Source organism: Mus caroli, unplaced genomic scaffold, assembly GCF_978045245.1.
Source record: "Mus caroli unplaced genomic scaffold, Mus_caroli_1 scaffold_4, whole genome shotgun sequence".
In the NCBI taxonomy this organism is placed as follows: Eukaryota; Metazoa; Chordata; class Mammalia; order Rodentia; family Muridae; genus Mus; species Mus caroli.
The window spans coordinates 129,017,968-129,045,624 of record NW_028227259.1 but is presented as its reverse complement, the minus strand read 5'-3'; the positions used below and the strand labels follow the sequence as shown (position 1 = coordinate 129,045,624).

Here is a 27,657-nt window from a genome sequence, read left to right as displayed (position 1 = left end):
GGGGCCTTGCTTAACCAGTGCCTCACATTTTGCCAAGAATGCGCCAGTCAGAAGAGACAAGAATGGGCTCATAAAAGACACGTCCAAGGGTCCAGGCAGACAATAACAACCAAAATGAGTCACGCACAGAGTATGATTGCTATCAACATTGTAAGATTAAATTTTGTTACGAATATCTATTCTACAGCACAAATGACAGCCAATTCCAAGCCCCAGGACTACCGAACTCATACACCACACAGGAAACATAGGGTCCTGTTATAAAGTGATTTTATTAAATTGATTTAAACATACTGTAGGTCAAATAATATTTCTGAAGATAACAATTATGGACTTTAAAGCTTGACATAAAATTAGTAGCTTCCAAAGTGTTAGTTGTATTCCCCAGCAACCGCATGATAAAATAATTCAACTATGTAGAAATATAGAACTCTAGGACTAGCTGGAAATTGGGAAATCATTTAGTCCAGTGTCCTCATTCTGTGAGAAAACTAGACCTGAAGATTAAGCGATTTCCCCAAGCTTACATACCTAATAGTAATAAAGCTAGAAATCAAACCAGTTTTCCCTAAACTAAAATTCTATTGATGATATTTCAACTGGCTCTCTATCAACTAAAAGTCTATCCAGGCTTTGCTGGTCTAATGCTCCACGCTGTGGTGACATGGAAGTGTAAGACACTACGGGAAATCACTGTGGTGGTTGTGAGGCCAGGAAGGGGCTTTGTCAGCCAACAGCCCTCGGTGGAGGGGGAAAGGCAGTGATCAGTGGGCCAAAGGCTTGCCTGCAGGTCTCCACTAAAAGGCATGGTGACATTCACTCTTCAACCCCACCCGCTGACTATGTGCTTCCACAAAGCCCTCTATGCACCAAGGCTTCAGTTTTACAGAAACCTCTTCCAGCCAAACTCCAAAAAACCCAAAACAAAACAAAACAAAACAAAACAAAGTAAGTCTTGTTACTTCTAATCATCCGGGAAGTTCCTTATCCAGCCCTGGATGGCTAGCAGAAGCCACCAAGCCAGTCACCCACTTCAAATTTGCAGGTCATTAGTTTCCCCAAAGACTTCCTGAGCAAAAGACTGCATGTGGAGGACGGAGAATGGGAATGAGAAGGAAACGGAACTACGAGCTTTGTGTTGGTGTCACTGGGGACTTTTGGTCTCAACATCTCTTGAGTTCTTCCATGAGTTTTACTATCAGTCAGTAAGAAACAAAACAAACAACAGGTCTATAAATGCTAGCCACTAAGTTCATGGCTCAGCACCTCCCCTCCCCACACACTACCTCCAGCACCTCCATCTCGTCCCCAGAGCCAGCAGCACCTGTGCTGTGTCCTGTCACTGCTCCCTTCACCTGACCCCAGCACCTTCAGCGCAGAGTTCCTGACCCTTGCTACCTGGCCCCCCACCCCCCTCTACATACCACCCAGTTTCTCACAGCACTTAATCACTACTGCAAACTACGCTATTTATGTGTTAGCCACTTATCCTGTCTCCTCCAGAGGTGAACTTCACGATCCAGTGGCATTCCCAGCACCCAGTACATGTCCGACACCCAGGAGGCGTTCAATAAATACTCAGTGAATGAATGAAGATGTTGGATCAGTAATACACACTCATGCCTAAAAAGAATTGTATGTGACTCATGGTGACACCTACACATTATTGCCTGAGATGACAGATTCATCCTCAGTGACTCCCCCGTCAGCCCTCTCAAGGCCTTCCTAGCTAGTAGGGACTCAATCCCACCACCTAAAAAAGGAGCCCGAGAGGGTCACTCTTGAAGAAGGCAAGCTCAGTTTTGCTTGCTTCTTCCTCCCTGATATATACATTCAGCTACTTAAAGAAAAAAAAAAAATTCAAGTTGGAACATGTGTTGAAGCCACTAGAAAATAAGTCTAACTTAGAGACACAGTGATTAGCAGAGTTCACAAAACTAAAGGAAAGTTCCAGGGCATGTACACCTGCCAATGATTCCTGATCGGCTGAGTGAGTGTGCATATTACAACTTTCCTAATATCTAGAATGAAGTTTAATGCCATCTAGGAAGGGGTAAGTGTTTATAGGTACTCTGAGGACGTGAGGTAAGGTGGATTCAGAAATAACAGGATATATGGAAAGCTATGTCAGGGCAACCTCAGCAATACCAGGACTCGGCCTTCCCGGGAGCCGTCCATTTCTGAATGCACTGACCGGTAGGTAGAAGGAGCATGAGCCCCACAAGGGAGTGCCTGGCACTGCCCGGAAGCACAGCAGGCAGGTGACTGAGCGGCTGGGCAAGGCTCCTGAGTTGTATTATTTCAACTCTGTGGCATGTTGCCAGTCTCAGGAATCACCACACCTGTGACAGGGACACAGTGCTCCATCTTGGGCAAATACAGAGAAGAACTCCGAGTTCAGAAACACAACTTCACCTAACCCTCCTCAGAAAGAATGTTTTCTGGGGACGCTGTACATGTTCCTGGGTTCAGTGTGGGTGGACTTGAGGTTTCCTTCCTAGTGGCACTTACGGGTTTAAGATTTTTAATTCTTAGCAAAACATTTTATATAACTGATATTTTGAGATGGTTTCTCTCCTTGGTGTGCACTCTCTGATGGATGCAAAGACTTGTACTCTGGCTGAAGGCCTTGCCACACTCATCACACTTAAAAGGTTTCTCCCCGGTGTGCACTCTCTGGTGGATGCAGAGGCTGGAACTCTGACTGAAGGCCTTCCCACACCCACAACACCTATAGGGCTTCTCCCCTGTGTGTACTCTCTGGTGGATGCAAAGGCTGGAGCTCTGACTGAAGGCCTTCCCACACTCGTAACATTTATAGGGCTTCTCTCCAGTGTGGACTCTTTGATGCATGCAGAGGCTGGAGGTATGCCTGAAGGCTTTCCCACACTCTTCACATTTGAAGGGCTTCTCCCCAGTGTGGACTCTCTGGTGCATGCAGAGGTTAGAACTATTGCTGAAGCCCCTCCCGCACTCACTGCAGACGTACGGCTTCTCCCCAGTGTGGACTCTCATGTGGATTTGAAGGTGGGAGCTCCAGTTGAAGGCTTTGCCACACTCATAGCATTTATAGGGCTTTTCCACAGTGTGGATTTTCTTGTGTCTATTAAGTTTGGTCGTCGTGCTAAAATCCTTACCGCAATCGTCACATTTATACACTTTCTCTCCTGTGTGGTCTCGCCAATGAATATGAAGCTCTGATATGTGAAAGAAACCCTTATCACATTTGTCACATTTATGGGGTTTCTCTGCTGTATGGATTTTCTGATGCATAAAAAGATCTGCTCTCTCAGAGAAAAATTCCCTGCACATGGGGCACTTGTAGATCATTTTTTTTCCTATTTGGTATCGTGACTTAAAGAAGAAAGTGTCCTTACAACTATGAGTTCCAGGACTGCTACTTCATAAAGCCTCTTATTTCGCCATCTTGACAGTCTATCTCAGGCTTGCTCTATTGGGCAAGCTAACTGTCAGCCTCAGCTTCTCCCTGCCTGTCTTTCTGTGGAAGGCTTCTTCCTGCATAGTGCTCCTCACTCAGAGCTCCCACTGATTACCAAGTCACACTGACTCTCATATGAAGCCCATAGCTCATCAGCATAGAGCTTCCATTCCTTTAGATCCTGAGTGGTCAACATTACAGGAGCAGGAAAGAGTGAGCCTTTGCTTTGAGCCCCTGGAGTCGTTTGTTCTCTGATATACAGTACGCTTCTACTTCTCACTCATAAAAGCCTGAGTAGTATGATCTGTCTGCCCAGGGCAGAAGGTGCCAGCTGGTGAGGAGCCTCCACAGCACCCTCAAGAGAGTCAGAACGTTGTTTTGCCTCCTGCCCATCAGATGGCAGGCCTTGCCAGCATGAAGGCTCCTTGGCTTCAGGGACAGCCAGTCTTGCTCCTGGGGACTCTATAGAGTAGCACGCTGGTTTTCTGTAATATAAACAATAAATAACGTGCAAGGTTCTTTTAGTCCAGAAATGTCCAGTCAGGATTAATGTTACTTAAATGAGACAGGGATGGGAATAGGGCACAGGGGACAGGGGGACAGGACATAGGAGGAATAGGACAAGACAGACAGACAGACAGACAGACAGACAGATACACACACCCCGACCCGACCCCTACCTACCTTTTCTTGGTCCTGAGGAGGTAGCTCTCTTATCTTCCAGAGAGAAGTAGCTTGGATTTGTCGGTCTGAGAAAAGAATTGGAAGACATCATGGTCCTGTTTTAGGACAAGTAGCAACTCATCAATTACATGAGCACTGTCAAGAAGAGAACTCCTCCTGACCAATAATAAGTGAGTTTGAAGAGCAACTGTTCTGCAGGAGAAAAACCATCTCCACTTTGGAAGATCGACCCCACATGTGAGAAAGGCGATACACACGTCAGTGTCCAACATTCCCCTGGCTGAATTCCGGCATGCCAACAGCATCTGACCCTCAGCCTGAGTACTGAGGCCCCGCCCGGCCGTCCTTTCTCTTCAGTTCTTATACAACCCAACTGCAGCCTGCCTTCCAGCCTTTTCACACTGCTCGCCCAGGGCAGGCTCCACTTTCATATGGTTATGTCAGCTCCTCTCCCGAGTAAGGATGCAACCCTGAGCAGGATACAACTTTCATCTTATTTCCTTTCTTCAAGGAACATACAACTTGTAATTATTTTCTTTATTTCCTGGGTTCTGATCTGTTTCCTGTACTGCAGTGTGACTATGGGGGAGAATGAATGTGGCATGTTGCTCACTCCCGTGCCCTGCCAGTTAGTGCTCTGTAAGGATGCCCAGGATCCTTTAGGAACCCTGCCCACACCCCACCATAGCTGCCTCATTCTAGAGAGCAGATGGGAAACATTTGTCACTGCCATATTTCTCTAGGCTTTTTACAGCCACAGGGGACACGTGAAAGTCAGAGAATAACCTTGGCCCCTACTTCCCACCTTGTTTGAGACAGTCTTTTGTCACCGTGTGCTGTCTGAGTACTGGGATTATAGACACATACTTACATGCACGTGCCCACGCCCAACTTTACAGTGTTCTGTAAATTCATTCAAATGTGAGTCCTCATGCTTTCATTTACTACTGAGCCGCCTCCATGACCCTCAACAAGGGTCTTTTTTTTTTTTTTTTTTTTTTTTTTTTTTTGGTTTTTTCGAGACAGGGTTTCTCTGTATAGCTCTGGCTGTCCTGGCACTCACTTTGTAGACCAGGCTAGCCTCGAACTCAGAAATCCGCCTGCCTCTGACTCCCGAGTGCTGGGATTAAAGGCGTGCGCCACCACGCCCGGCTTACAATCAACAAGGGTCTTAAAAGGATTCTATAAAAAGGGTTTTTAAAAACTTATCTAGTTTTTTTATATGCATGTATATATGGTTATTGTGGTTTGAATATGCTTAGCCCAGGGAGTGGTAGTAGGAGGAGGTGTGGCCTTGTGGAAGTGCATCACTCTGTGTGTGTGTGGGGGGGGGGGGCAGTGAGACCCTCCTCCTAACCAGGTGGGAGTTGGTCCTCTCCTGTTTGCCTTTGGAACAAGATGTAGAACTCTTAGGTTCTCCAGTGCCATGTCTGCCTACCTGGACATTGTCATCCTTCCTTCTATGATTATAATGGACTTCTGAACCTGTAAGCAAGCAAATCATTGGCTTGCTTAAAGTGTTAGGACTGTGAGATCCTCACAGTAAAGCAGTGAGTGGTCACTGCCCCAAGCCAAACAGAACCTCTGGGGTAAAAGAGAACAGGCAGAAAAACACTAGCCAGGCTGTGTGGGAAAGCCTGTTTGCGGCAAGGAGTCAAGGCCACAGGAGGTGGCAGCTCTGGATCAAAGACAGCCAGGCCATCATACAATAGCAGGTCTTCCTTTCAAACTGGACACAAACCAATTGCTAAAAGAGGGTATCAAGTGGCACATGGGCACTGTATCTACAGGGAAATGCCACTAGATTAAAGTAATGTCTAGTCTTGGGTCATCCTGAAGCCCACAGGAGTGACATGGTGTGATATGGTGCTTCAGAAATGAAATGAGGAAAAAGAAAAACAGGCAAAGTAAGAAGTGCAAATAGCAAGCCTTTCAAGCCACTGAGTCCAGGGTACAGAAAGGATGAGGAAGAACTCTGTATCTTGCTGAAGTGCCAAGAAAAGATACCTCCTTCCTGCAGGTTCTTTTGCAATAGCAAGCAAGGCATACCGCCCCCTGGCCCCCTACCCACGCGGCACTATGATACTAACGAAACCACAAATGACTCAAGTCTCCAGTTGAGCCTGCACCCAGGACCTGAGTCTAAGTGTCTCAGAAGAGCTGAGAAAGGCAGAGCTGTAGCAGCCGCAGAAGAGGGCAAAGGAAGCCAGTACCAGCCTTACTTCTGAGCCAATTCCAACATAATTTTTAGGAAAACAAAAAGATTTTTAAAAAGCAAATCAAAATTCAGAAAACAAGCCAGGTAACCACCCTAAGCCTAAGTACTAGGCAAACAAAGCTCCGTGGGTTAGATCTCCTTAAGCCAAGGTGTGAACGGGTCAGTCATGCCCACAGGCCAGCAGCAGAGAGCTCCAAACCCTGTATATCTAAAGCTCATCAAGGCCTCCAAAAGCTCAAGAAAGCCTTATGCCTCATCTTTACTTCCCACCAGCACCTGCTTGGTGTGGCTGCCTCTTCAAACTGGCCTCACATGCAGGTGAAATTGAGGACTAAAGCTCTGAGTTTTAAATGCCCGAAAAGCATCCCAAGAAGAGAGGCTCTAGGCTTTGGCCCTGCAGAGGGGACTCTGGTGGTAGGACGTAAGGACAGGTGGGACAGGAGAACAGCTGATGGCAGACTTCCCTCAGAGTCTGTCAGGCCACAAAGCCACATGAAGCTGTACTGCTGCTGCACCCACACCTCAGTGCACAAGCGTCAGCTAAACTCCAGGGAGGAAGAACAGAAGGGAAGAACAGAGCAAGCACAGATGCTCCGACTGAGACCTAGGCTGGGGAGAAAGGGCACTGGAAACACAGTTTCCTTTATACATTGTAACATTCCCTGGTACGTGCATTGCTGACCAGAGAGTTTGAGTTTGTTGAAAAACAAAAACAAGCCTGGCGTGGTGGTGCACGCCTTTAATCCCAGCACTCAGGAGGCAGAGGCAGGCGGATTTCTGAGTTCGAGGCCAGCCTGGTCTACAAAGTGAGTTTCAGGACAGCCAGGGCTATACAGAGAAACCCTGTCTCGAAAAACAAAAAAGAAAAACAAACAAACAAAAAAACCAACAAGCTCTTTATCTTTATTTTCTCTAGGATTTCTCCACATGGGTCCATACTTTCCACCCAGTAATGCAGAGCAAAGGTGTGCAATCTCCACAGAGCAGCAGCTGGGGAGGCAACACACTGGGGAAGGGCCCAGGAGCATGTAGGCACCAACACTGGATGCCAGCTCTCTGAGGTGGAAGCATCTATTTTACAAATTAATATAATTGAAATGGCCTTTCAAAGGAGCCAGCTCTGGAAGCTCAGGGCTACAGTGCTCTGTGCTTTGTTGTTGGAAAAGAGGTGTCTGTGCACATGCTCAGGATGCTGGGACCAACGGCAATTGGGAGTCAGCACTCACCACAGACTAACCCTGGGAATGACCACAATGCGGATCAGGTAGAGCCCTGTAGTTAAGAGTTCCTAGGAGTCCATTTGTTTCTTTCTTTACTTTGAAACTCATTTGAAATTTTCATATAAAGCCGGATAGGCCTCTGCATATACAACTGCTGTAATAAAGGGTTGTTAAGCTCTTAGAAAGATACGTAACATCACTCTCACAATTCAGCTGAGTAATGCATGCAAGCCAGCCACAGCATCCCATATGACAGAGAGGCTAAGGCTAGCCAGTAGGTCTGGCAGCACCAGGTCCATCAGGACTGAAATTGTCCTTTGCCCACAAACACCTGTCACAGCATTTTTCCTGGTGAACACTATGGAGTCTCCTCTGCTCACATCTCCAGTCTCCTAGTCCATGCTGGTCCTCCCACTGAGACATTGGCTGTCTTCTCCTTTCCCACTTCCCATTCTAGCACAGCCCCCACAGTAACCTCTCCCCCTGCTGCCACCGCTCCCCCTTACACCTACGATGGCACCCGGGTCTGTTCTTACCAGGACAGAACTCATACCAATCAATCCTCCTCCTGGGTCTCCATGCTCTCACACCTGATGCAGGATTCAATTCAGCCACTCACAGCTAACTTTCCTACCACTCTGAGTAATTCCCCTGTCTTTCTAAACCAACTCCCCACACTTGTTGGCACATGCTTCTGAGCACCAAATGGTGCCATCAGACGTGGTCTGGGATCACAAATCTCAAATGGACACTCAGTCCCTCCCTGTTTTTCTGAAAGTCCTGGATATACGCTTCCTTAGCATTCTAACTAACAGCACAGCATATTCTTTTCTCACACTGCCCCATGTGCCCTGGACAAGGGCCTCTGCTAGCACCCAGGCTGCTCCCCTCTATTTGGCATCCTGGGTTGTCCCTCTATGAGTTTAACTGAATGTGTTCCTATCTGTCCTCCAGAAATATTTCTTCAATCCCGAGCAGTTGTCAGCCTTCACCTGGCATAAGTTCCTCAAAGAGCTCTAGACTCATGATGCTCTAAGGTTGTGCCTATTCCACAGCCTTCACTTGTCATGACCATCCTGGTCTAAGGTACTTCTCCAAGTATCTTCTCTCTGACTCAGCCATCCTATGATTCACTGCCAACTCTGTTCACCGAGACCCTTCTGTCCCAAGTTTTCTTCTCTCTATGTAGTCTGACACCCTGTGGTGATCAAGTTCTAATCAGTCTTTCGAATTCTCCCAAAGACATGACTGGGACTGTCCTTTTTGGCTCCTCCCCACCTAATCCATAGGCTCACCTTACAAGACGGATGAAAGCAGGAGGACAGGGCTAGTGCTGCCTGCCCTAAAGCAGGAGTGAAGGTCATCTATGGATCCAGCCCCTGGCTAGGGGAGAAATGCTGATGATTGGCTTTCTTCAAGACAGAGGTTTTCTAACAACCACACTGAAAGGACAAAGGGCTTCCACTGCAGACATCTCTGCTTGCCAGTCTAGATCTCTGCCTTCCCACAGGGATATAGGACACGTCCTGGTTTCCACTGTCCCAGTCCTGAGCCTCCCACCTGCTGGAAACATATAAGGCGTGTGCCAAACTTGGCAGGCGGCTACTGTGCCATCTACATGTACCTACTCTGACCTGCAGCCAGCTCCTTCTGCACCAGATCCCCGCCCCCTGCCCCCCAGTCCTTCTCTCCTTCTGTAAATGAAAGGCAATAATTTTGCCTGAGGTCCATATCATTCCCTTATGGTATCTGAAATGAGACTATTCAGAAACAACTGCAGTGCTTTTGAAACAATGACCCTATTACTCATAAGTCAAGTAAAAATGACGCTTTAGGCTTTTCTTAAGCACTAGCTGTGAGTGCTCTGAAGTACCGGTAAGCCCACGCTAGGCAGAGACTATAAAGCACTGAGTGTGGGGCCTGCCTTGCTAGGTCAGACATGCAGACGTGACCATCATACCTCACTCTACCAAGAGCATGTGGTATATACTCAGCCACCCAAAGCATCAGGAGTAGTTTCTGGAAAAAGAAAATGAGAAGCAGACATGCTGACCATTTCTCTACTGAGAGAGAGGCTCTCAGAAACCACTTCTCACCGTAGAGGGAAACAGCGACCAGATCACCTTTCTCACTGACAGCTGCAGATGGTGTCATGGTGGTTGGGCAGTGATACATGGGTGGGAAAGTGCAATGAGTCACAAAAACCTTGAGAACTGGAAGACCTCGCTCCCCCAGGGCATGCTGATGAGTGGCTCTGATGCTCGAAAGCCCGCATACCTGGCAGCCTAGAAGAGAGTTATTACCAGAAGAGACGATGACAGCTCTGTTGCTTACCTCTTAGATGCAGAACAGCAGAGGCAGGCACAGAGGCCTGCGTTCCATGGACATCTGACTAGGGCCAAGCATTGGGTCTGCTCTGGAGAGTATGAGGAGCCAGTACCAGAATCCTTTGAGCAAGCTTTGGGAGAGGCACTCACTTCCTAACCCCCAAGAATATAGATGGTGGGAACTTAAAAGCTGAAATGGCTACACAAGATAGCCACAGGAGGACTAGGAGGGGAGATGTTCAGTGTGGGGAAGACAGTGGTGGAACAGAAACTGGACTGTTGAGGTTTGGTCTTTTACCAAGAATCCTGAGAGAAGATGCAGGAGGAAGAAGAACCTGCCATGGGTTAGGGGAACCATAAAAACATGGCCCTGAAGCTTGGCCAAGTGGAGATAAGAGCAGCCTAGATAGAAAGGAGATTATATAGCAGAGGGTGGCTATCTGCCCAGCTCTAGTGCTGATTAAACCTTATTGGAAATGTAAAGGTTGTGTGTGTATTTTATTTGGGAACTAAATTGGTCAGGGCACTGTCGAAACACCAGATTGGGATTAAATAATTTCTACAACACAAGACACACACACACACACAGCATGTAGAATTCTGTTTCAAAGAAATAAATCCATTCTCCCGGGAAGACCCCCAAAGTGGTAGTGTCTCTGGAGACAAGAAGGGAATAAGAGCTTGTCCTAAGGGGCAGACTGACAGCAGGGGACAAAAGATGGGATATCCTGGGTGGGCACTGGGGCACTGGGGGTGGTAGTCTTAGAAGAGTAAGAGCTTTAGGCAAATATGATCCAGCACTGCCTTAATGTCTATATGCTGCCCTGAATTCTGTGATGGGGACACCTTCTTCCACTTCAATATTCCTCAAACGCTGCTTCCCAGAATCATCTGGGCCTTGCTCCTGACATTCCTACTCTCTCAGTATGGCTTTCCCTCTAACACCCACTTTGGTCCCAAGCTCTTCTACTATTTAGCCCAACCATAGTTCAGTAACAGACTCTCCTTGCTCTAACTGCAGGACCAAGTGGCCAGATTCTCCTAGCACCATCAACTCTGTCAAGAAAGGAGGGTACACACTGGCATCTCTCCAATCTACTTAATACAGGCTGGAATGTGGGGTACACACTGGCATCTCTCCGATCTACTTAATACAGGCTGGAATGTGGGGTACACACTGGCATCTCTCGATCTACTTAATACAGGCTGGAATGTGGGGTACACACTGGCATCTCTCCGATCTACTTAATGCAGGCTGGAATGTGGGGTACACACTGGCATCTCTCCGATCTACTTAATACAGGCTGGAATGTGGGGTACACACTGGCATCTCTCCGATCTACTTAATACAGGCTGGAATGTGGGGTACACACTGGCATCTCTCCGATCTACTTAATACAGGCTGGAATGTGGGGTACACACTGGCATCTCTCGATCTACTTAATGCAGGCTGGAATGTGGGGTACACACTGGCATCTCTCCGATCTACTTAATGCAGGCTGGAATGTGGGGTACACACTGGCATCTCTCCGATCTACTTAATGCAGGCTGGAATGTGGGGTACACACTGGCATCTCTCGATCTACTTAATGCAGGCTGGAATGTGGGGTACACACTGGCATCTCTCCGATCTACTTAATGCAGGCTGGAATGTGGGGTACACACTGGCAACTCTCCGATCTACTTAATGCAGGCTGGAATGTGGGGTACACACTGGCATCTCTCCGATCTACTTAATGCAGGCTGGAATGTGGGGTGCACACTGGCATCTCTCCGATCTACTTAATACAGGCTGGAATGTGGGGTACACACTGGCATCTCTCCGATCTACTTAATACAGGCTGGAATGTGGGGTACACACTGGCATCTCTCCGATCTACTTAATACAGGCTGGAATGTGGGGTACACACTGGCATCTCTCCGATCTACTTAATACAGGCTGGAATGTGGGGTACACACTGGCATCTCTCCGATCTACTTAATACAGGCTGGAATGTGGGGTACACACTGGCATCTCTCTGATCTACTTAATACAGGCTGGAATGTGGGGTACACACTGGCATCTCTCCGATCTACTTAATACAGGCTGGAATGTGGCCCTCATCTGGCTAAGATGAAGACTTAATAGATAAAGTTGGAGCCCAATGGTTTCTTTTTTTTCTTTTGTTTTTAAAATTTGGCATCCTTATTAGTATAGAGGCAGCTAAGTAGAGACAGAGCAGAGACTGAGATGTGTACATGAGCCACAGCATATCAAGAAATATGTCAGACAAAATTGTAGTTTCCTTAGGGTTTCAGAAAAAATGAGGCCACCATCATCTCACAACAGCTGGTGAGAATAAAATCTGTCCACAGCACTTTGTGACAGGAGCCTGAGAAACTACTAAGGAAGGAAATGGCACACTCCTGGGAGCCCTGTTCCATTTGGAGACAATGCACATAATGAATGCCTCTTTGTTAGTGATGTGGAGTATGTCCTGTATTCAGACAGGCCTGCCATACTCTAAAAGTTGGATTCCCTTCCTGCCTACTCAGAAAAGAAGGGTGTAGCTTATGTATCTCATTTATATTTGTTCCTCTAAGAGATGACAATTCACAACCCCCTAAATGCCCGCCCTCTCCATGGTAGTAAGTTCACGCTTCCCTTCCATAAGCACTGTATGTAGTTGGCAGTAGCCGGGGAGAGTGGGTAGCAAGGGCTTACCACCAGAGTAGCCAGCCAGTCATTAAGAGTCTATATGCCATGGAGGACACAATACAGGCAGCCTTGCCTCAGGCACACAAGGATGAGTAGCAGTGCCCTAGGCCAGGTACTATGTGTAAGCAGCCACCAGTGCTCCTCAGGAGGCATACTCTTCACTCCAGCCCAGTGCCTTCTAACTCTACTCCTTAAACTTCATCCAAGCGCCCACTGTCAACCACAGACAAAACCCTAATTTGAAAGCTCAGAGAGGCTTGAAGCCCTTCTTAGGACGAGCACGCTCTGCACAGAGGGATACGTTCAAGTTTGTTCTTGAGCCCACCCCAGCTCTGAAATCTTAAAGTAATCTTAGAAGTAATCTCTCTGTATCTACCACTTGGCGTCCATAGTATTCTGCTCCTCCTCTACACATGGAGAGAACCACTTGTCCAAGGACCCTGAGGACAGATAGGCAGGGCCGAGCACACAGCAGACACCTTGGAATCTGGGCTCTGGCTCTCCGGCTGTACTGACACTGGGATCTCAAGCATGTTAGCCCAAGACCCAACTTCCACAAATGTTAGAGACACAATACCACACCTTCATCTGATCTCAGTGTCCTGTGCAAAAGCACTCAGACAGCTTATGAACATTCCGTGACCAGTGTGTCTGCCTAGAAAGCACAGGGAACCATGCTATTGTCACCTGGGGGGGTGTGTGGGGGGGGAGCTACAGGAGCCTATGGAGAACACCTTATGTTCTGCTTTCACTCCCTATCCTAACCGGCTCCCTTCCACTTCTCTTTCGTGCGCTCTCTCTCTCTCTCTCTCTCCTTTTCTTTCTTTTTTTGTTTTTTTCAAGACAGGGTTTCTCTGTATAGCCCTGGCTATCCTGGAACTCACTTTGTAGACCAGGCTGGCCTCCAACTCAGAAATCCGCCTACCTCTGCCTCCCGAGTTCTGGGATTAAAGGCGTGCGCCACCATTGCCCGGCTCCCTTCCATTTCTAAGCAGTGATAAAACGTTACATTTTTTTTTTTTTTTTGTATTTCTGTATTTTGTGTGTGTACTGATAGATGAGTGTTGGCAAGCTTGCTATATATATAGTACATATGTAGAAGTCGTAGGTATCAGCTCTCCCCTTTCACCATGGAGATCAAACTCAGGTGGTCAGGACTGACCAAGAACCATTATTTGCCAAGTCATCTTGCCAGCCCCGAGTTAACATTCTCATAAAATTTTAATTTCCACTTCTATTATAGGAGACATTAAAGTTCTGAAACCATAGAATTTTAAAGCTCTCTGATAATTTTTCCAAGCTTAAAGAGGCTCAGAGAGACCAAGGGCTGAGAATCCACCTAAAATCCACCCAGAAAGCGGCTCGGGCACATGTGAACAGCAGAATTTGTATGTGCTTTGTGATGCCCACTACCGTACTGTCCTCAAACAAACCCCACTCCAGGTCCTCTAAGATCGTTCTGAAGGATGTGCTTTTAAAGGGTTGTAATTTCTAAGCAGGAGTAGCTTACTAACCTTGCTCTCAGCTGCTTCTCTGAAGGATGGGTACCCAACTCATGAGGGAGTGCGCCCCTCCTCAAAAGTAGTCAGGAAGCCTAAGAAATAAAAAGCCACAGGGCTCCAACTTGGCAGGTCTGGGAGGAAGCACAAGTCCAAGGCCCTGTGTCACATAAATTCAAAGAAAAGACCATTTGGTACTGAGGCCTGTGTGCTATCTCCCCTGCAAAATGGGATGTCAGGCTAGCACTACTTCCCCAGGTCTTGGCTCAGGACAGGCAGTTAACCTTCCTCCCACATCACCACCACTGCAGAAAGCCACAGCTGAGTACCAATGAGTACCAAGGAGCAGTCTAAGTAAGAGCTCTGAGGTCTGGTCTGTTTGTCTTCACTCTAGAAGGCAGAGAGTTGGGAGTCCAGCTCAGAATAGTCCCAGCATGTACCAGGGTTGCAGGAATCTGTTTCTTATGGTTGACCTTCTATGCTAGTGGTCTGTAGCCTCCCCCAGCCTTGAGCAGGCTGATTCAGACCTGGCTGCCACTGCGAATGAGACCACCTGGGGTGGAGCCTTCCGAACTAGATGGTTCTATTGTTGTTACCTGCCGCTCTGCTCTGCTCAAGACGCTGCTACTGCTGAGAGGCTGAACCAGTCTTCCTGAGATAGCTGACAACCTGAGGAATTGGTGACCTAATGCTAACAGCTTTGACAGACTAGTGCTAACAACTTAACAACAAAGCATCAAGAAGCCTGGAGATGGGCCTCCCCACTTCATAAGCACAGACTGCTAGTAAACATTGGGCATAATCAGAAATCTGTCTTGGTCTTTTTACTTCTCTCGCCTCCTTTACAGCTCCAGCCTCCCACTCAGGAGCCCAGTTCATGTGGCTTTGTGGCCACAGGCGGCTACAGTGGTAACAGTCTAGAAAACTGTCAGAGCAGGGACCCTCAAACAGGGTTTCCCTCGGACTGGCTGCCCCTGGGCAGTATCTCAACAATGGGTTGTAAGGATGCAGGCGCTCCCTTAGCAGCTGGCCTCTCCTGGATGGGTTCTGAATGCACTCCTGCCACCACTTTAACAGAAGACGCTTCCCTAGGGGCTCCAGATCCCAGCTCATTCTAAAACCAGACTGGTGACATCAAGCAAATTCTTTCTCCTTTTTTTGGAATTATAGCAAACTGTAGAGACCTCGTTCCCTCATTGACAGAAGATCTGAGATCCCTGGTTTTGCTCATAATAAAATGAAGTACCTGGGCCATGAGTTTTCAGAGGCATAGGGAAGAGATGCCTTCACTCTGTCCTGGGGGTACTGCAATTCACAGACCTTCGTCTAATGAGAAAAAAAAAAAAAAGAAAGACAGAAAGGGTTGTCTGATTTTTTTTTTTAAAGATTTATTTATTATATGTAAGTACACTGTAGCTGTCTTCAGAAACTCCAGAAGAGGGCGCCAGATCTCGTTACGGATGGTTGTGAGCCACCATGTGGTTGCTGGGAGTTGAACTCTGAACCTTCAGAAGAGCAGTCGGGTGCTCTTACCCACTGAGCCATCTCACCAGCCCGGTTGTTTGATTTTTAACTAGAAATTTCCATAGACTATGAAACTGTGTCCAGAGAAGAACAGAAAATTATAAAGCGAAAGAGGCCAAGTTCTCTTTTGAGTGAGATAAGTGCATGTGTTATGAATATAATGGAGAGCCCTGGGTGTGCATCTACAGCCCCTTCAGCCAAACCTTCTTGCTGAAATGACCTAGAAGTTGGCACAGCTAGGTGGAGGCCTGAGCTCTGCCACCTGTTGCGTGATCCCGGCGGATCTCAGGTTAGCTGCATAGTCGGATATTAACATCTCCAGTGACTAGCTGGGATAATTACAGAAAGGAACCAGGAAGTGTCTATCAGAGTGCCCAGAGCATAGCTGAGGCTAAATATTTGTTTATTTCCTATACTTACTTAGTGTATGAGAGTCTGGTGTCTGCCAAATGTGTCTGAAGGCCATGAGCTCATCTACAGTAATGAAGGCTCCAACTCTGACCCAAGCCAAAGCTTTGTCTGTCTCCCACCAGCTCTGCTCCTTCCGGGCCTTGACTCCAGGGCGGGTTGACAGGCTACTACTGTTCTCACTCTTCAACACCTCTCAATCTCCAACACCACCTACAGAGACAGCACTGTAATGGACCGATGACAGCCTGTAGTGAGAGTCTCATGGGAACAGCACACACAAGGTCTAAACTTATCTTGTCTACCTAGTAAATGCATAACTTCAGAATAACTTGGAGGACAGAGGGCTTCTAGACAAAAGACTCAAGTTCAAACCCTTGGTCTCACACTAATGTAGTCACTATGTAGACCCTGGTTACTTGTCCCCATCAACCTCAGCTTGAGCAGAGTTAAGAAAGCTGCTAGGGGGAGCTGGAGAGATGGCTCAGCGGTTAAGAGCACTGACTACTTTCCCAAAGGTCCTGAGTTCAATTTCCAGCAACCACATGGTGGCTCACAACCATCTGTAATGAGATCTGATGCCCTCTTCTGGTGTGTCTGAAGACATCAACAGTGTACTCACATACATTTAATACATAAATAAATCTAAAAAGAAAAAAAGAAAAACAAAAAGAAAGCTGCCAGGATCATCCCAGGAGTAATCATTGATGCGTGAGGTACCTGTTCTTTCCAGAGCACAATGTAACCAATGAAACAAGCTCCTTAGGCCACGGCTAAGAGGCCTAGCAAGGGTCGGGTGTAACTTATAAACAATGTCCTCTAGTCTATACCAGAGTGGTGTGCCTGTCCGCACTACAGGATGACAGGAAGTAAAAATAAAGGATGGAGGTGATAGGTCTCTCTCACTTGCTAACCCAGCTTCCTTCCTTCCTCTGTGGCTACAGTAGTGAGTGCCAAAAAACCAGAACTAGTTCAAACCCCAAGCCTATAGGCTGGAAAGCTCAGTCACCGCCAGGAAAAGGCACAAGAAAGGCTAAAGAATAGTACAAGCCCACATCAGCCAGCTCCAGGGAGACAAGACAGCTTTTAGCAAAGTGGAAAGTGATCTCCTTCAGCAACAGCATCCCTTCCATACCCATGTCTCTGCTAATCTATAAATCACATGACCCAGGGATGCTACTTTGGCTACTGTTATACCCAGGTCGTAATGCCACTCAGGCGTTACTGTACTGCTTAACAGAAAGAAAGTGAAAATGTACTGGGAGGAGAGCCTGTCGTCACTTAGAGCATGAACAGTTTACATCCCCTAACAAGGAGCCAGACAGCAAATCCCTGACTAAGACAAGACAGGGTAGGCAAAACTCAGGACTGATGCCGAGAGAAATGTACAGGAGCTTACCCACAAAGGGCACTTAAATCTTTTTTTTAAGTATAGAATAGACTTTATTCGGGGCATGGGAAAGTAAGTTAAGAGGGTAAGGTAGTAGAGGCGGAGAGAGGAGGGAAGGGATCTTAAATCTTAAAAAGTAAAATACTCTGAGGAGAGTCTCTATCTTAGACAAATGGTGAAACAATGGGAAAACTGACCACAGTGACTGTAGCCCTTTAAGACACTGCAGAGGAGGCAAAGGAAGGGCCACTAGTGGTTGCAAGGCCATCGAGGTCTTAGGGTTCTACTAAACACAAAGAAAGGACAAAAGCATCAGGTTTACACTGTGGAGTGCAGGTGTGTCCAAGAACTGGGGACCATAAATGGGCAATTTGAAAAGCTCACAAGACAGGACAGACCAGTCATACCGAGAACTCGTGTAAACATAAATTCGAGACATGAAAAAACAAAGAAGAAACTCCAGAAACTATGGGAAGAAGGCAAGGACATCTATAAACTTTGCTCAGTACCACAGTGACCCTCCACACTGTGAGGAACTACATCTCACGGAGGCTGGATGGCTGACTCAGCTGGCAGAAATCCCAGAGAGAAAGACAAAAGCCAGGGGTGCTTTTCACTGATGCTTCAGGCAAGAAGACTACTAAAGACAAACTCAAGCCAGACAGAGGGACTCCTGGCTTGGCTTTACCATCCCTGTTACACAATCTTCACTTGAAGGTAAAGAAAGGAGTTACAATGAAGGCCCCAGATTCTAAAAGGCACTAACAGGATGAAGTGAAAGATGCCTGGACACTTACAATAATGTTAGCAGTCTGCAGGGTTGGTTCTACACAGATGGATGCACAGCCATCCTCACTGGTGAACTTACCCTTCCCTCCCCCAACACATATACACACTCATAGCAGTTTGGGTAGAAATCTCAAGGTCTGTTTTTAGGTATAGGACTTTCTGGCATCAACTCGCTGCCATGTTTTTACTTAGATAGGACATACTTTCACCATGTAATTTGTGAAGTTGGGGTGATTCTAATTTGTTCTCAGACTTTAGGGAGAGGAACTGGCAGGAGGCTACACTGATGAAAGTGACCATAGCATTGTTAGTAGTAGTCGCATGTAAGAGAGACAGGACTGTTAGTGTCAAGACAGACAGACACATAAGGGACAGTTTCTCACCAACTCCTCTGTAGACAGAAGGGGCCATGGGACTTGTTATAAGGAGGACATACAGGGAAGAGTTTACACATAGTTCTGTTATTGGTCCTTACTGTGCTACCATACAGTCACAGTGCTTCTCAGCCAACGAGAGAGCAAGCTCAGCCATACATTAACTGTTATCTATGACAGGGCTTAAAACATTAATTATCAAAGCACCAATAAAATCAGCCTTTCCCTGCCTCTCAGGATTATAAACAATACTGAAAGAATGCAGTGGTAAGTTTGAGAGAAGAACCTGGAAGACTACCAAGTCCACAAGTGCTGCAGAGGGTCCAACAGATCACAGCAAACCAGTCAGGAGGAAGGCAAGCCCATCAGCAAGATAAAACCAGAAGATGCAGAGAAGAACGTGAATCCAAGGGCCTAGGAAAGACAAAAAAATGTCAACTGTCCTGGAAAGGACGCCCTTGTTCCTGAGGTTTGTCCCAGGTCCAAAGAATCCTAACACACATTCCCCTTCTTAAAATGGGCTGACAGATCTCTGTCCCCTTCCATGTTCCTTAGGATGTAGCTTTCTCAGGAGGCTCTCTGATCCCTGAAACAAGCAGGGTTTCCCAAGTCCACTCCACAAAGCACATTTGACATTTGCTTCTGGAGTGACAAGGATATCTCATCCCGCAGGCAGAACAGACCCCAAGCTCTGAGCATTGCAAAGATCAGTATTACAGGATGCGAACAAAGGGAATGCACAGATCCTTTAGAGTTTGGTGGCAGCACAGCATGGGGAAACACAACAGATGACGACGACAACAACATGGGTTATAAATGCTCTGAAGTCAAGACCTGTGCTGGGGTTTGAATGGGAAGCGGCCCTACTCTGTCCATAGCTGGTAATGTGCTTTGGAAAACTGGAGAACCTTTAGAAGGATGGGGTCTGGCTGTAGCTGTGGTCACTAGGTACAGGCTTTGAGGTTATATAGTGTAGCTCTATTCCTGTCTGCTATCAGTTCAAAATGCCAAATGATGGAATGGATTCTGTTTTAAAACTGTGAGCCAAAACGAACCCTGACCTGTCTTGCTTCTTATATTAGGTTCCTGCAATAAGTAACTAAAAAGGTCTCCAAACGTCTGCATACCAGTTCAATGTAGGGGGCATGTCTATAGCCAGGATGCTCTCTACCTACTGGACTCCCATAGAAAAATCACAGTTTGCTGTCACTCAAAGCTAACTCATAACCCAAAGCCTTGCCCCCTTTACCATCCTATCCTGTTGATGGTGCCTCTGACATCGCCTACTATTTCTATCAACTATGCCATTATTTCCACCAAAAGAGAGAATATGTTCACTTGTGACAGCAAATGGGGCTTTAACTTTTGGCACCTGCCCAAATAATCATTAAGACTTGGTCTTATCTGCTCTTTCCTACTCAAGAACTCTCTCAACTATCACAAGGATATGAACAATTGCATTTGGTCAGTAAAAACAAAAGGGCAGGGGCTACAGGATGGCTCAGTAGAGAAAGCCACCTGTTGCCAAGCCTAATGCGGAGTTTGGTCCCCAGAACCTACACAGTAGGAGGGGAGAATGTAAGTGTCTCCATATGTGTGTTCCATGGAGTGAATATATGCATACAAAGCTGACATTTACAAAAAGGGCAAGTATCACTCTGGACAGCACACAGTGTACAGGTGCAGAGGCTCCCACTTGTCCTCTGTGACAGCTCCTAGCCTGGCAGCCAGCACCAGCTCCGCTGGTTGAAATTCTGTAGCCCCACACCCGGCTGTCCAGCCTGCTACCTTGCCTCTGAAGAGCACTGTTCGATAATCTTCTCATTGTTGACTCCTCATTCTATACATCTGCAGCTCCCTACTCTCTAAATCTTCCTTCTTCGACCTTACCCAGTGCTGTCATCATTTCCTTTAAGCCTTCCTCCTAAATACAGGTACCCCTGAAGGTCTATTCTGACTCCACTGTTTTTTAGTGCAGTAAAAATGATGATGTAGTGAGGCACTGACCTATGGCTTACAAGACATTTCTGCATTGCCAAGCCCAGTGATCTGGACCCTCCACCAGCACTGCCCCACCTCTTCCAACTGTCCCTTGGCTTGTTCCTCTTCTTTAGCATTTAACAATCATTGAAGAAAAGCCACACTTTACCTCTCCTACCCCCTCCTCTAGTTGCCAGATGCCCAACTCAACCTGCCTTGCCTTTCATCCACTCCCCCCCCTTGGCTCCCCCCCCCCCCCCCGTAACCTGGGGCCACTTGTTTTTTTCTCTCTCTCATAGGCTACTAGAGGGCGTATTGGCGTATTTCTTTGCCTCCAAACAGCATTCTTCCCTAGCTACCAAAACTCCTCCATCCTCAGCTGGCCTGACAGGCCTCAGTAATGCCATTTCAAGTCCACTTCAATTCCCAATTCACGTCCTTGCCAGTTTCAATCATCTAGCCTTTGGTCTCAACTAGTTGCTACAAAAAAACAAAACTCATCCCAGCACCTCCAGAGGGCACTCTCACACCAGCAAAGAGATGCCTCAGCCGTGCACAAACCTCTAACTGCCAAACGCCTTGAGAAGTACACAGCTCTGTGCAGCTTCAAGTGAGCTTCTGAGTTCTACCCAAGGCGCAGCACTCAGTTCTATCAGAAGGTAAAGACGCCGTACAGCAAGTTACCAACTACATTAACAGAGACCTGACAGCAAGGGCTTCACATCAGTCCAACGTATTAAAGTATAAATACGAAGACGATCTGGAAAGCCAGGGACACAGCAGCACTAGCTCTGCAGAAGAAAGGCTGCTGATTCTTTTCGTTGGTCCACTGTGAGCTTATGGGGATACACAGTCCACAGTTCCGCTTTGGCTACCCAGGGTTTCTCATAAGCTGCCACAATGCCATGGAACATGCTATTCTGCATCTTATTTTAGACGTGGAAATAAGTTACGGTTATTATAGGGAATGCCACTTCAAGTCCATTATGAACTTGCATGGCTATGAAAAATAAGCTCTGGAATAACATTACTAAAGACAGACTGCATGCTCCAGAAAGAGAAGCAAGTATAGAAACAACACAAATTCCAAGCCCAGAGTATCTCTCAAAGTAAATTTTATTTGTTTAAAAACCTCTCTCCTTCTAGGGTTGGGTGGTATGTAGCTCGTTTGGCAGAGTACTCAACCAGCATGCACAAAGCCCTTCCAAGACTATATAAAACCAGGTATGTCAGCACACACCATCCTTAGCTACTCAGTGGGTTCAAGGTCAGTCAGCCTGAGATGTGAGGCTCTGTTTCTCTGTCAAAAAAACAAAACCATGTGACAAAAAAAAAAAAAAACAAACCACTCCTCTTTTAACATACACATATATGACTCTCCAACATAGACATGTCATCTTACTTTAAATCAGGGCTTATCAACATCAACTGACAAATACTGTCTTACCCTACTCCCATTACCACACCTCCAGACCATTTAAATGTATCACTCCCCCACCCCCTTGAAATTTCCTCACTTCTTATTCCAGAAACCTTTGAGCATTCTCATCTCACTTTTCCCCACACTGAGCCAGATGCTCATACACTCAAGGATTTACTCTGCATCAGGAGTGGAGCAGCACTGAACTAAGTCACTGGTGCCTCCCACAGAACCTATAGTTGTTCAGCAAGCTGCATCTATGAGGTCAGCTGGGGAGAGACTCAGGAGCACCCTCTGACAGGGCCATTCTAGGAAAATGCAGGTCACATCCAGGAGTACAGGAGAAACTACAAGCACAGATGGGCAGAAGCAGAAGATTGGGTAAAGCACAGGCACTCACATGAGGCCAGGAAAAAAGCTCCCCTTCATGCTGCGTGCCACAGAAAGCCCCTCACATCAACAGTGTCTGTCTGTCTGTCTCTGTCTCTCGTGACACCACTCTTCTTACCTTCCCAAATACTTTATCTTTGCAGAGGCTTTTGTCCACCAGGCTATAGATAGATGCCTATCTCTGGCCAGTATGTCCTCATTGTGCTTCACATGGGCTCATGTGCTCTTAAAGATGTCATCTTTAAAGAAAATGACCAATTCCCAAACCCCCATCTGTCCGCTGAGGGTCAAGTGGGCACAGCACCATGGAAGCATGGCTAGAGTGCCACTCTGCCTACGGTTCTGTCCCCTGCTTACAAGTTCATCAGTATTATAGAAATCACTCTGACGCACTACTGTCATAGAAGACTGAAAGCAGGACCACTAATGCCCAAAGCAACTCTAGACTACTCAAATAACACCTCAAGTCACAGTCAAGCCATCTGTAATAACTCCATCTGACACCAACAATGCAGGCTAAGCCGTACAGACATGTCCCAACTTAAACAATTTGCAACATATAATCATATTTCACAAACAGATGACTACAGAGAAACAACATTAATGATGAAGCTATACACTGCTCTTCAGAGAGCAGAGAATGCTCATAAAGCCTCCATGAAGAAACTCTGCGACCTGTTTATAAGTCCTTCCAACTCAGTGGACCCAAGGCCACATCTCATTATAGTGCCTATTATGTTAAGTGGGTTCCTCTCTCCAACTGTCCATGCCAGAAACCCAGGCACCATCTGCCTCACCTACCAAACCCTGTACCCTGTATGTTACCAGATTTCTCTAACCACATCATTTACTTCAGCCATTTCTCCCTAAAGTCTCCGCTACTCTAACGTAGTCTTTCTAAAGCATTAGATTGTTCCTACCCTACTTATAATTTCCCAATGAGTCCTATCCACTTGCATTGCAATTTCTAAATGTCTAGGCTAAACAACAACAACAACAAAAACCAAAACTAAAACCACAAGCAACACAGTGTGGTGGTGCACGACTTTAATCCCAGCTCTTGGGAAGCAGAGGCAGGAGGATCTTTGTGAGTTCAAGGCCAGCCTGGTCTACATAATGAGTTCCAAGACAGCGAAGACAACACAAAGAGACCCTGCTTCAAAATAAAAACACACATAAAAAGATATGTGCGCATTATTTTATCATGTAGCTAACAAGTCCCCAATATGATGTACCTGCAAAACTGAATGTCCCATTGTGGTTTTAACTACAAAAGGATATTGTTTAAGTTGCTCAACATCTTAATATCCAAAGTTCACAATTCTTTTCATTTTCACCAAATTTCTTGTAGACTTTTTCCACTCACGGGTTTTAATGGGAGATACTGGAATTTTTGTGTAAACTGTATTTGCAACTGTGCTTTCTGATTTTCCTCTACGTAACAGTCATGAGCTTTTAAATATATTTCCTTGAAATACATTTTAAGTGGCAGTATTATCTAGCGAATGTATTATCACCATTCTACAATTAAACCCTTAAGATCATTCTACATATTTTATGAATAAAGTTTCTTTTCATATGTAAAAACATTTCTTTAATGGTTTCCATGTCAAGAAACAGGAGTACTGTAAGGCTTGATCTATATCTCCAATATAACATAAGAATGTCAATGTACCACGGGCACTGCGCCCCTTAAGCACTGAACACAATATAACATAAGAATGTCAATGTACCACGGGCACCGTGCCCCTTAAGCACTGAACACAATGATTTCTGTGTTAAATGATAGAATTTCTAGTCTTTCACTGTAAGTGAGTGTTCATATAGATATCAGGAAATTAGAAAGCATATAGAAGGAAAGCTGGTCCCCAGTGTTTCCCTGCACTTTCCATGGGCTATTCTGGATATTTTTCTGTTTTTACTCAAACACGTTATCATTTTGTGTTGGATCTTGTAAATACAGAATGAAGCTTGTGTCTTTGTTTGATAGTGTATTACAGGCTGCTACTTTCAAACCAACACACTATCCCAGTACAAAAACACCAAGCATCCCTGCTTTTTTAAAAGGAGTCTTCTGCTCCATCTTGTCAGAGCTTCACTCATACTGATGCTCCCAGGAGCTGAGGAATTTCAGCAAGCTTCTAAATGCTTGGTCTAATGCTTATTTGGACAGCTTTGTATTTATTTTATACGTATGAGTATTTTGCCTGCGTGCGTACCATGTGCATAGTACCCAAAGAGGGAAGAAACTAGAATGACAGACAGTCGTGAGCTGCCATGTGGGTTCTGGGAATAAAACACATGTCCTCTAGAAAGTATGTGTGTGTTTGTGTTAAAGTGCCTTTTGTGTTAGAAACATTAAATCCAATGACAGAAAATGTGCCTCGCATTTGGAAGGCCCTGTAAAGTATTTATGCTCTTGCTTTTATTGAGTCCCATCTCTTAAAAGGAAAAAAAAAAAAAAAAAAAAAAAACTGGGTCTTTTAAAAAAAAAAAAAATCAAGCATCTATTTTGGCTCCACCTTTGCTAGTGGTGTGAATTCAGTCTCTAAGGAGCAGGCTGCCCCTCCCCCAAGAGCACTTGCAAATGGCCAGTGTGGTCTTCCCACTTCCATTCTCCAACTCACATCACCACATTCTGCATGTGGCAATGGGAGGTTATTTAAAAACCACATTTCTAACATGCCCTGCTATTAAGACTCCACAATGTGGCCCCATCAGGTAATACTCTCTCTCCCCTTAACCACCACCCAGTGATGCCTTAGCTCCTACAATGACCACTACTTTCTCTCCTTTTAAGGCCTTCCCACATACTGTTCCTTGGCTGCAAAATTATCCCCTACTTCACTGATTCCAGGTCTTACTCATCCCTCAGATCTGTTTAAATCTGGTTTTAGGGGGCTGGGGAAGCCATTCAGGGTCCTCAACCTAAAACGTGGTTCTCATTTTTATGCTCTTTTATAAATCAGGTGTTACTACCTAACTTTCCTTAGCAGATAGCCTAGTCTGTGACTAGACATGAAGTTCTGGGATTAATCTCTCATCCTTTCTCTCTACAGATTAAACTTGTAGAGAACAGGACAAATTGGTTTTCTTGGCATGCTACAGGCACTCATACATCTGAACAAAAAAGAAACCAACTAATGAATGCTTTATTTTTTTTTATGTAAAAAAAAAAGAATAGAAAAGCATTAGGAAAAAGGTATCTTGTAAAGTATTCATTAGAAACACAGCATTGCCACTATTCCATAAAAATTAATTGTAACAGGATCAAAAACTTAAAAGCTTTAAAGCTGACTGTTGTAAATAATCTACATTATGTTCATCTCATGAAAAATGTATACAAATTCCATTGCAAGTTGGTGGGTTTTGAGTCTCCAGAACTAATACCTAGTCTCTGGTTCACCGCTTTATACTTTCAGCTTTTGCACGCAGTCAGTGAGGTCTGTGTAGTGAACAGACTTTTAGAGAAACTGAGGCTCTAAGCGTCCTCAAGGTCACAGGCAAAAGAAGAGTCTGCAGTCACCTCAGAGATACACTTGTGTGAATTCCTAACCAAAGTCTTCCATCATAAAAGTTTCCATTCTACAATTAGCATAACTCTGTGGCTCCCTCCAATAAAATTCCACCTTACCACAGAACTGCCACCAGACTTTTTTTGGTTTGGTTTTTTAAAAGCTGTTCTTTAAAATGAAAGTTTCTGTTGCCATCACCATGGGACATGGCTAAAAAATGATAGACCCAAACACTCGAACACCAGGCCACAGTTCTAAAAAGACGAGGGGAAGCTTAAATGGAAAAAAGGAAAGAAACAAACAAATAAACAAACCGCACAACTAGTTAGTACTCATCATGATGTAAAGCCCTTACATAAGACTTCGAATACGCGCCACGTGCATAAGAGTTAGCTCGACACAGATGGGCTGATCAACTTGTCATCTGTGACTGCATTCACCTTCACAAGAAAACATCTTTCTCTGCTCATCTACAATTTCTAAATCTTAACCTGTAGTGGGGACAAGGAGGTCACTACTTTTCTGCTCCGGGAAACTACACGCCAACCGAGTAAGTAGAGATCTCCTGAAAGTAAGTAGAGTCCCACCCCTTGAAAACAATACAAGGTTTAAAGGACACACATCACTCAAGGCAAGGAGGCACTGGCTTGGGACTATGACTTCCGATCCCGGGGCTCCTTTGTTGCGACGGGCACACTCTAAAACTTCCGATCGGGCAGACGCATCCCCGAGACCGACTTGCCTGGGGTTTGGCTAGAAAGGTCTCACAAAGAAGCCGAGTTCGAGGAGAGCGGAGGACCTGGCTGGAGACGGCGGCCGGCGCCCTCTCCAGGGAAAGCCGGTGCCCGGAGGCGGCAGGGGAAGTTGCGCCCAGCCCTGGCCGGCTTACCTGCCAGTGAGAGCCGAGCCCTGGCGGTGGTCAGACAATGGAGGCGTCCGGCGGCAGCGGCAGCAACAGCAGCAGCCTGGCGCGCTGGGGACGCGGGGAGGTCCTCATCACCTGGGCCGGATGCTGAGCAGCCACGGCCGGGGGACCGTGCAGTGCTGGAGACACGACACGACACAAGAGCCCTAAAGCGGGACCGCTCTGCGACCCTCCGCTGCCCCCGCCCCCGCCCCCGGCCCCGGCCCCGGCCCCGGCCACTGGGGCCAGCGCGCGCGGCCATTACCGCTCTCCCGGGACCCGCCTGGATGCGCTCCAGGGCGCGGCCCTCGGCTCCCAGAGCTACCGCGCTCCCGCCCGCCTCGGCCCCGAACAACAATGGGGCCCCGGCCCGGGAGAGTCCAGCTCCCGCGGGGCCTCTTCAGCCTCGTCCCGCGCCCGACCGGGGCCCTGCGCCGCAGCGGGCACCGCGCTGACCTTCCCTTCCCTCCCCGCCATGGCCGCGGCCCAGGCCCGGTTGAAGGATGGGTTGTTTCCCTTTTCCTGACTCCCCCGCTTCCCCCCGGGACTCTACCAGCCCGCCTTCCGTTCCCCCAGCCCCAGCCCGCTTGTCGGCCCCACGCCCCGGCCTGAATAGCCGAGAGACGCAAACGCACCGACTCCGGTTGGCCGCTCCAACTCCCTCCGGAGCGTGGCGGAGGAGCGCGTCCAGGCCGCGGACTCCGCGCGCGCCCACCCCGGGCCGCCCTCTCTCTCTCCTCCGGAGGGAGACACCTCACAGGTGCGCCTCCGAGCCGCGCGCGCGCGCTCTGCACACCCAGACGCCTCCGGGAGGATGGGGGTGGTGGGAGGGGAAAGACGGCGCGCGTGCGCACGCGCCAGGCCAGCCAGACCCATTC

General features: G+C 46.9%; 1 protein-coding gene across 3 annotated transcripts; it reads right to left on the bottom strand.

The window, feature by feature from the left end:
- Window positions 1–253: 253 nt before the first annotated feature.
- Znf664 (zinc finger protein 664) lies at window positions 254–27,608 on the bottom strand. 3 transcript variants are annotated; one of them, XM_085837183.1, is made up of 5 exons: window positions 27,415–27,608; window positions 26,765–26,919; window positions 15,332–15,411; window positions 4,124–4,188; window positions 254–3,924 (listed from the first exon to the last, which is right to left on the bottom strand). In XM_085837183.1, the coding sequence occupies exon 5, from the start codon at window positions 3,328–3,330 to the stop codon at window positions 2,545–2,547; it is 786 nt and encodes a 261-aa protein (XP_085693309.1). In that variant the 5' UTR covers window positions 3,331–3,924; window positions 4,124–4,188; window positions 15,332–15,411; window positions 26,765–26,919; window positions 27,415–27,608; the 3' UTR covers window positions 254–2,544. The 3 variants fall into 3 exon arrangements, with proteins under 3 accessions (XP_085693309.1, XP_021019103.1, XP_085693310.1); XM_021163444.3 differs by lacking the exon at window positions 15,332–15,411; XM_085837184.1 differs by lacking the exons at window positions 26,765–26,919; window positions 27,415–27,608 and adding an exon at window positions 16,030–16,044.
- Between the last annotated feature and the right edge of the window lie 49 nt (window positions 27,609–27,657).